General features: G+C 32.3%; 2 protein-coding genes across 2 annotated transcripts; one reads left to right on the forward strand and one right to left on the reverse strand.

Annotated features, from left to right (window-relative positions):
- Positions 1-3353: 3353 nt before the first annotated feature.
- Positions 3354-7866, forward strand: LOC110605959 (single-stranded DNA-binding protein WHY2, mitochondrial). Its single transcript, XM_021744654.2, has 8 exons — positions 3354-3509; positions 4003-4103; positions 4188-4273; positions 4362-4454; positions 4629-4723; positions 4854-4927; positions 6628-6716; positions 7528-7866. Exons 1-8 carry the CDS (start codon positions 3475-3477, stop codon positions 7642-7644), a joined length of 690 nt encoding a protein of 229 aa, XP_021600346.1. The 5' UTR covers positions 3354-3474; the 3' UTR covers positions 7645-7866.
- Positions 7867-8352: 486 nt separating this feature from the next.
- Positions 8353-9876, reverse strand: LOC110606343. The gene has a single exon (XM_021745100.2). It carries the CDS (start codon positions 9663-9665, stop codon positions 8526-8528), a length of 1140 nt encoding a protein of 379 aa, XP_021600792.1. The 5' UTR covers positions 9666-9876; the 3' UTR covers positions 8353-8525.
- Positions 9877-10217: the final 341 nt, after the last annotated feature.

Genomic DNA, 10217 nt, shown 5'->3' on the forward strand with positions numbered 1-10217 from the left:
CCTACCCTTTTAATATATATATATATATATTATCATTCATTAGGATGTGATATACATACGGAAGTCAATAAAATCAATATATATATATATTTTCTAGTAGTCATATTAATCTAAATTGAATTTCAATTTGCTCTGTTTATGTATTTACTTTGCTGCTAAATGTATTTTTGCTAACATAGTTCCACATCCTCCCTTTAAATATTGACTTTTTGGACCATTGGTATGCTAATGTGATAGCTTAGGATGACAAGATAAATTTAGGGTGAGTATTCAGTTGATTCAATTTGAAATTGATTTGCATTAATTAAATTGAAAATTAAAATTTTAGAATTTGTTAACGTTGAATTGAACTGATTTTAAATAAATAAATTTAATTCTTTTAACAAAAGCATGCTTCTTCAATAGTAGCCAATAAATATCATATTTATTTAATAATACTATTAATAATATGCCTTGTATTATTATTAATAATCATAATAATAGCCGTAGATTAAAATTGATTTTTTCATATAAGATGATAATTAAATTTATAAAACCCAATAAAAGGAGCACCAATCACATACATTAAAGAAATGGTGCTAAAAATTATAAGATGACAAGTAATAATACCACTTAGTTGTAATTGCCACAAATAAGAATTAATGGTAATTTTTATCCAAAGTCATTTAATTTTTTTTTTTAATTTGATCACTTAATTTTAATTTTTTTCTTAAAATTTTTTAAACTTTAATTTACTTTTATTGAACTCCTTCCATTAATTTTAGTAGTTAAATATTATTAAAAAAAGTCTAAAATATATCAGATACGAAGGGATCAATTAGTAAACCTTTTAATAATCTATTCATTACTAATTTGTAATGGATTTAAATCCATTACTAATATCCATTATTAATTCAATAAATTTTTATAGTGTGTAGTTCTAACTCTCACTTCTTGTCATTCAAATAAAATCTTAGCCCAACCTGCCAAGTTTCTTGAGGTAGGAGAGTGACCCATTCCAGAGCATACTATTCCTCTTGTTCCAAAGAGTATAAAATTTTTTTCATACCCATGGATTCCATATTATGTAGGAAATGGTTAAAGTATTGAGCACAAGGGAACATCTCAAAATAGCTCCCACATTGATTCCTAATTCTTATGCAAATGGGCAATGAAAAAAAGACATGAGCATCATCTTTTTGAAGCATTTGACCTAACACATGCTCCTTTGACCTCAATCCCTCTCCTCCTCATATTTTTCTTAGCGGGTAAAATGTCTTGAATGAATCGCTAAAGAAAGTTTTTTACCTTCGGTTGTTTCCATAACAGACATAACGTTGTATAAAAGTGAAGGATCATATCTCACAACAAGATGATATCCTACTTTGATAGTATATTTATCAGATTTGATGAAATGCTAAATGCATTAATAGTCAGAAGGAGCTCGTCTAATCATGATGTTACATATTAGCTAGACATCACTTGGTGCTAAGAGCTTTTTTTTTTTTGAATAAAATGTAAAATTTTATTAAGTTTCAAAAACGATCAACTCATAAATACAATCACGAGGCGAGAAAAAGATCTCAATCAAGTCCAGAATACCATGGCTAGTTTGAGTAAGCGCATAAGCTACACTATTAGCAGACGTACGACCAAAATTAATAGAAATAGAAATCATCTCCGAGGTAAGAAACTTACAATAAAAAATAAGACTACCAAATGATGACAAATCCTGATAATTGGGATCAGTTATAGGTCGAACTAAAAGTTGAGTGTCTGACTCCACAATAACTGAGGACCAGCCACCATCTTTGAGACAGCTTAAAACTTTCCTAAAATTCATTGCCTCAGCTGTAGAAGCATCAAAATTACCTGCAATAAACTCAACATTTCATCCCCTTAAGACATTTCATCCCCTTAAGACATAACCCATTCCCATAGTCTGACGTATAAATAATGCAGTATCAACATTTAATTTAAAACTTCCAATAGTGGGCATCAACATTTAACTTAAAACTTTCAATAGTGGCTTTTTCCATTGAACGCAAACCGAAACATTAACAGCCAACTCCCTGCAACTTTTAGCCGTCTTCCAATCTTAAAGAAGAGATTTTCTACGTCTAATCACAACATGAGGTGGGGAAAGAGCCAACCGGATTCAGTCATCATCCAACAATCACGGGCAGAAGGGAAAATAACTAGAGCATGTATTATCGTTTTACTTTGACTAGAGCAAACAGGACAAAACTCACTGGTTTGGACATTCTTACAAATTAAATTAACCAAGCATGGAATAGCATTAAGGCAAGCCCGCCATTGACAGTAGAATCTTTCAAACCATCAGCCAGAGAAGTGTTGATATAAAACTGATTTTCTTTAGGCAACTACGTATCATCCTAGACTTGTCATTTCCAATCCTCCATCTCACCCCCAAATTTAGCAAATTCCAAGCCTACAAAATACTATTCCAAATAAAATTTGAGTTTGAACTCTATCCCGAACTTAAAAAGTCCTCATCGGAAAAATATTTAATTTTAAAAAATTGAATAAAGAAGAACTAAGATCCGAGAGAATGTGTTAACATTATCTACCAGCTAAATTAACGCAACAGGGGTTTTTGAACTCTAATCCCCTAAAATCCTTACCAGTACACATTCGGTTCCATGACAACCAATGGACAACTTTTCTATTTTGAGCCCCTTAATCCTACCAAAAGGAATTGATCATCAGTTGAATCTCCTCACACAAAGAAAAGGGCAACAAAAAAGAATATTTATACAGTAAGAAGGAATCGCTTGATCCAATTATTTGAGAAGGATTTCTTTCTGACATTTACAAAAACTTCCTTTTTACCCACTAATATGTTTCCAAACCCTTTTCTTTTAAGTAGGAAAAAACAACTCTCTTATTTTTACTAACCAGCGAATGAAGCCAGCAAAAAATTTAAAATAATAGATATAAAATTTCTAATAACAACAAAAATAATAAAAAAAATAAAATGTCAAATTTTAAAAATTCACGGTCTTATCTAACGCAGCGTATAAGTATTTAAAGATATACTTTATTATCTTGCACATATAAATTTAAAAATAAAATTTATTAATTTTAAAATCAATTTAATAAATAGAAAGCGAATATAAATAAATCAGAGTTAAAAATGAATTTTAAATAGTTCAATAGTTTAAGTTTAGTTGATTCTTTTTATTTTGATTCTCAATGTGGATTTTGATTTGTAAATTTTTTATTTGTATTTATTTCGATTATATATATAATAAAAAATAAAAAATAATGAACAAATGAATCTGATTAATGCAACGTGGCATAAGTTCTGCAGGGGGGTACACAACATTCGTGCATCGACGGCTTCACTCTAACAAAACCTTGATACTGCTTTGAAAAGTGTACCCTATTTGAAGCCCCTTCAGTGAAGTCCAGTCCTCCAAAATCCTCGCATACTCTCTCTCTTTCTCTTAAAATTTTCCTCCCTCTTCCAAGATGATGAAGCTATCGCGGTTCTTGCAGCAGTCCAGGTTTGAATTTCATACCTTTAAACAGTTAAAAACCCTAGTTCTATTCTTAATCTCCATTAGTATTCAGTTTCGTTATTTTTGTTTGTTTCTTAGTAAAATCATTTTATTTTCCCTGTTATGGGTTTTCTTAGCAATCAAATTAGAGTTTATGACATTGTCTTTTTGCTCTTTTTTGAAAATTGTAGTTTCCTAGGGTCATGTTTTGATTTATTTACATTTGAGCAATGATTGTATATCGAGTTATAGTTCCTTTGATTGGAAGTGTCTGTTCTCATTTATTCTACATGTTAAGAGAGTTGAAGTTGGGCATTTTTGAGAAACTTTTCATTATTCCTTTCCTACAATCCCCTAGGAATGTCATTAAACACATAACAGATCTCTAACTTTAATGTATAATAAAGTTGATTCCTTTTAGTTATTTCAATATTGTTTAGGCTTGTAATATTTGCTCTTTTAGTTTCTGATTTTCTGGTGGTTACTTTTGCGTAAATAGGAATTCATTTGGGAATCATATTGATGGTAGAGATGCTTCAAGGTTGCATACTCTCACATTCCAGGCTCGCATTTCAACTTCGCAGGACTTTACTGCAAACGGTAGTACATTTATGTGAACATTTCCGATGCATCTTTCTATCTTTGTTGCAATGTGTTATTGTACATCTGAAACTGGTTCTGCAGAACGTATATATGCACCTTACTCTGTTTTCAAGGGAAAAGCTGCGCTTTCAGTTCAACCTGTTCCACCTACTTTCACTAAGTTGACTGTAAGATTAACTTAGACTTTTTTCCTTTTTCATGTGCATGTCTACAGAGGTAATAGGTTTCTCTTAATTTCCTCTGCATTTTGTGCAGTCAGGGCATGTTAAAGTTGAACGCCGTGGTATTATGATGTTGACTTTCATGCCTGCCATGGGTGAGCGCAAGTATGATCATGAAAAGCGGCAGGTAGAATTCTTAATATTTCCTCCACTTACTATCTTAATAATAATATGTTTATCAATCAAGTGCAGTCCTGATTCTCCTCCTTTCCTAGTGATTTTAGTTTCTCTCTCTCTCTCTCTCTCTCATATGGTGTCACTGTTGTTGATTTTATGACTGATTCTGTTGATATTTCTTCAGCATTTTGCCTTGTCAGCAACAGAGGTTGGTTCTTTAATTAGCTTGGGTCCTAAAGATTCTTCTGAGTTCTTCCATGATCCTTCAATGTTGTCAAGGTTGACATTTGAAATCTTCCCCCTTTTTCTCTTTTATTCAAATATCTAGACTCAAATTTAGATGGTGAGTATGCTCGTTGAAGCATTATCCTTCTAATCTCTCTCTTTGACCGACCAATTTATGTCACAGTAATGCTGGACAAGTGAGAAAGAGCTTATCTATTAAGCCACAGGCAGATGGTGGTGGTTATTTTGTGTCATTAAGTAAGCCTTCTTTCTCGTCATGGTTGCATTTGCATTGAATATTTTTTTAATTTCTGCATTCATTTATTTATTTTTACTTCTTGTGCCACTATTTTGCACCATGAGGGAATAGCTTCTTTGTAGTGATGCAATAGACTTTCTTAGTTGCAGAGGAGGGGGAAAAAACATATGGAAGATAGTGTATTTCATTTTTCTAGAAATTATTATTTCATCTAGTTCTTCATATCAGCCCATAAAGTAATAATTACATCTTATTTATGCTAAAATTTGATGAAAGTGTTACTGTATTAGTGTGTTCATACAACTTATGCTGCTTCAACATCTTATAATTTAGGGTCTAACAGTTCTAAGAGTTTTTAATTTGAGATCCTATTTAATGGGTATGTGTATTTTACTTTTTGAACTCAAATTGCCTGTTTGTTTAATACTCCAAATTCCAAGTAAGAAGATAAGGAACAAAATTACGAAGTGGAATTTTTTGGTCTCAATTTGGAGGTGTGCATACTTGTGAACATGCTCACACCATGTCAGTTTCTTTTTTTCTTACATAGCTATGCAATTTGTGGGTGAACATGTTACATACCTGTAAAAATGTTGTCCCTATGTGAATTTCTTTCCATATTCCTTTCAATTAATAAGCTCCCCTGAATCCCTGCATACCCATTTTCATAAATTCTTCACACCATTCAAAACTGCGAACTCAGTGTATTTTGTTCAATTTTTCTTTATCCTTTGGTGTGCCATCCGAGATCTTTTTGCTTGCCATCTCATCAAACTTGCTCTTACTATCTTTCAATCCATTTCCTGCCAAATCTTAGTAGTACATCAAAATAAACACTTTGTGTTTCCTATCATTTTAAATCCTAAAATAATCTTATCTCACTGCACATGGGCATCTGTTTTTTTTTTTTTTTTGGGTCAATAGCATCTACACCATAGTTTTAAATAATAGCCATCACATAACTTATTTTATAGGTTTTTTGGGTGAACCATTACCCAAACTCTTTAAATAATGATATAAAAAATAGTCATGTTACAGACTGTTATTCATATGGTCATATAGTGCTTCTTTTTATTGTGGTGCAAAGATATTATTTTATTTCTAGTTTCTATACATCTCCAGTTGTTGCTTTCAAATTTCCCATCTTAAGTTTTCCATCTTCAGAAATCTTCATTTCTTGAGTTATCATCAAATAATGAAGTTTTGTTTGAAGTAAAGGAGAAAAATTAATCCATGCTTCTACATCCATAGTCTGCCATCCCATTCAGGATCCTACTGCAATGAGCTACACTCCATATGTTCATTCAGGATCCTAGTTGTTTGAGTTTTAATTTGATCAATGCCAATGACGTCTAAAAATGAGGGATTTGATGTAGTTATGATTATTATTTATTAGTGAGTTAGTTTTAATTATACATTTTAATATCTATTCATCTCATGAATTTGGCAAATTCTTTAAAAAATAATTCCCTAATAATATTACCATTACCATCCCAGTTTCTTTACCTCTGACCAAGATTTAAATCTACGGTCTCCACTTTGGTTTGTATGTATTGTTCTTTTTTTTTTTTCAATTGTAATCAAGTTCTCTGTACTGTTTTTGTGGGAAACCATTTTATTTATTTATTTTTATCATGGGCAGATCTTTAACTTGTGGTTTTGACTTTTGACTTCTCTTTTTCCCCTATCATTTTTGCAGGTGTTGTTAATAATATTTTGAGAACCAATGAGCGGTTCAATGTTCCTCTCACAGCTGGTGAATTTGCAGTTTTGAAAACAGCTTGCAGCGTAAGACAATAAAACTTTTCCATTTGGCTTGCTGCTTCTATTCTTCACAATATAGCTAGAATTATGAATCCTTTTCTTTATTTTAATCAGAAAATGGATATCCGAAATGACATAACTTCATAATAAACAAGAATTAATTATTTGAATTTAAGAGATAGGAGAAGTTGCTACCTTATCTGATATGTGGTTGAAATGGAAATTTTGCGAAGCATAGGAATTTTTGCCAAGACTAATGACCTTTTTTCTACTGTTAAAGATTCATATTTGTAATATAGTTATATAGATCTTCATAGTGAAACTGTATGTGTTGGTTACTATTGATTGCCGGTTGAAAATGATTTTTGTGAGTTGTCCTTGAGTTCAATGAGTGCCAATGTGATGTTATTCTGGAATTCAAACACCTGAACTTAAGCAATGCAAGGCTTCAATTGATGTTCATTGAATTTATTTTTCTACCATAAGAAGGATGTGCAAGTTAACAGTGTGCATCTGCTATTTTGAAATGCGTCTGAAACATTCTTGCTGCAAAAAAAATAAAAGATATAAATATGATATTGGAATGTGTATTTGGCCCAAAATAAGGCCTGGCAGATTTTCTTTGCCAGGAAATATATTCTTGATAACAATTACTTATTAACCAATATTTGATAGTTGGGCGATGTTTTTGTTATGTATACCATTACTTAATGTTCGGAACTAGTGCTGGTTATTCATCCGTTATTGTGATAGTGTATGTGTTGCTATGCAATTTGGCATGCCTGATTGTGCTCTTAATTCAGGGTTTACTTGAGCTTTTTTCTTTTGGGTGCAGTTTGCATTGCCCCATATCATGGGTTGGGATCGGCTGACTGCTAAGCTGCCCAGAGAGAAAGTGGGAAGTCCATCAAAAGCAAACAGGCAAGAGCCCAATTTAGAGTGGGCTAAGTGAAGCCACGCTTATCTTGTAGAACTTTGGATGCAATGCAGTGCTTGAAAGTACTACCTCATGATTTGTATATTGAGAGCACTGACTTTTGGTTTTGAGCATCCATGTTATATATTATAACTTCAACATCTGCTGCATTTCTTCCTATGTAGTCGTTGTATGCAATTTGCTTGTAAATACTTGACTGGCTTATTCGAAATACAATTCTAGGCTTTCTTTGTTTCATCGAAAAATGTCTTTTCTTTTGGTATTTGCTATGCTTAGAAAAATTAATCACCAGAAAGAAAATGAACTCGTTTTCAAGAAAAAGATAATTTATTGTTTTCATATTTAAGGAAAATTTTCTAGTTGGCAGCCATTCTATTAGTCCCAGTTACAGATTATCTTTTTTTATATATTTTCTTGTTCTGCATATTTTTCTGAAATATTAAATGTTGGAAATGTATTTTAGTTGGTTTTCATTATTACAGAAAAAAAAAAAAAAGAAATTACAACACTTGTGTATTAATTTAATTCAATTGATTTATTTTTTATGCATTTTTACTTAAAAGTACAATAATTTAATTTTTTTAATTTTAAAAAATCATTTGAAAAAAATTAAAAACATTCATGATTTTATAAGATTTTATTTAAATTCTTTTTAATATAATAAGTCATTCTAAACGAGGATAAAATAGAAAATAAAATGGAAGAGTCATTAAGATTTGAATATATTAATATTCTGTTCTATACCATTGATTATAAATCCAGTGACAAATTTGATCTTTCAGTCTCATGAGCAAAGTGTACTGAAAGTCCTACTCGCACTTTTCAAAACCATAGGTGGAGCTCCATATACATGGGAATGCCGATATTTGATTAACAATCTAGTAAAGAAATTTCACTTAGAATGCCAACTTGTCTAGCTTCTCTTTAATTGGCAACTCAACCACTCCAACTTCCAAGGATTTGCCAGCAGTCTCTGCCTGAATTTGCTTGCCATACATAAAGGGAAAGAACAAGCAGCAATTGAAATTTATACCTGGAAATATGTAAGTGCAGACTTCTTCAATAACCTTTGTCGTTGTGTTGTAAGAAACCAAAAATCCTGGAAGCTGCAAATACAATGTCTCAGAATCTTCACTGAGAGACAAAGGAGATGCATCGTAGGGCTCCCTGTTCCCCTGGCCAATATGTGGGTAGATTTCTTCATGCTTCAAATTCAGGTCTTGATGACTGACACTGTGAGCAAGTGCCCACCTGAATGTTCTGCGATCATAGGGATAGTTGAATGAGTAACAGTCATGATCTTCTTCATTGAGAAGAATCCAGGAGTGAATTCCTTCCAAATCAGTGTAAGTATAGTGAATTCGTCCTTGAGATTCTGATAAGCATCGCTTATAAGTCATGGTTGATTGCCAGCACCAGTCCTCCAAGGAATTTGGCAGTTCAATTAGTTCACAATAACCAACTTCAACCTGATACACCAGCAAGTGTCCATTAATTTCCCAGTGAATAGCTCCATTAGAGAACAGAGGAGGTGTCTTGAGTTCCGAAAACTCGAAATCCGGTACAGGGACAGGCGAGAACAGACCATTGGGATGGAATTTTGTCCATATTCCAGTTTCAGAAGAGTAAATCTCCATTTCAAGACCATCAGGAGTCTCTTCTGCATCAGCAACATGTACAAGGACAACTTGATAGTGAAGCCCATCAAAGGCCAAGCCAGACCTGATAATGCGCCTGGTAATGGCAGGTTGAGGCAAAGTAGAAACCCCCCTAGACATTGAATCAAGCACATGATATTTCAGCCCAAGATCTCCAATACTAGACAACAGAAGCAAACCCTTGCATGAAGAAATAGCTTGCACATAATTTTCAGTGCAGAAACTGAGGGAACGATCGATGTCGACAGCTCCATTTTTATCACCAACCTGCAGAAAAATAAACTGGGATGATCCATCTTCAAACTGGTATTGACAAACAAGACCATTTCTGCCAGTATTGGACTCGCCTGCAACAACCCTGGAACTGTTTTGATCCATGTTTTTCTGTTTGGGTATTGAGAAAACTTGAAGGAAACCTTGATCAGGGTAGTGATAAGATCACTGTGAAACTATTGTTATGGTTTGTTTATATGAAGAAAAGGAATTTGAAGGATAAGAATTGAGAAATGGAGGATTTGTCTCTCTTGACTTGAAAAGGCGACTTGGCTGCCCAGTTTACAAGCAACTTACAAGAAGGTTCCTTCGTAGCGTAAACCAAACTGCACGAATTGATTTCAGAATTTTAAGATATTAGAAAAACATAAACATTTGACAAATATTTATTTTAGCTTATCCGTTGATTAATTAGACTTATATTATGTTGGATAATATTAGCTGATTTAGTAACACTATCAATTGTTTTAATAATCGGTAATTATTCCGCTAAAGTTTTACAAAAAAATATATAAAAAAATATATTATAATTTTATCAATTTGCGTGATTTAATATTTTACGATATCGTATCATTTACGAATAAAGATAATTTTTAAATTTATATTAATATGAAACTCATATTATAAAATATTATTTTGATATAAAATTAAATTATA

Source organism: Manihot esculenta, chromosome 18 (assembly GCF_001659605.2).
Source record: "Manihot esculenta cultivar AM560-2 chromosome 18, M.esculenta_v8, whole genome shotgun sequence".
Taxonomy (NCBI): domain Eukaryota; kingdom Viridiplantae; phylum Streptophyta; class Magnoliopsida; order Malpighiales; family Euphorbiaceae; genus Manihot; species Manihot esculenta.

Excerpts from the sequence above, each read along its gene's own strand:
- LOC110605959 (XM_021744654.2), top strand. The coding sequence starts at position 3,475 with ATGATGAAGCTATCGCGGTTCTTGCAGCAGTCCAG. Across the intron at positions 3,510-4,002 it reads CGGTTCTTGCAGCAGTCCAG|GAATTCATTTGGGAATCATA; the intron begins GTTTGAATTTCA and ends TTGCGTAAATAG. Across the intron at positions 4,724-4,853 it reads GATCCTTCAATGTTGTCAAG|TAATGCTGGACAAGTGAGAA; the intron begins GTTGACATTTGA and ends TTTATGTCACAG.
- LOC110606343 (XM_021745100.2), bottom strand. The coding sequence starts at position 9,665 with ATGGATCAAAACAGTTCCAGGGTTGTTGCAGGCGAGTCCAATACTGGC.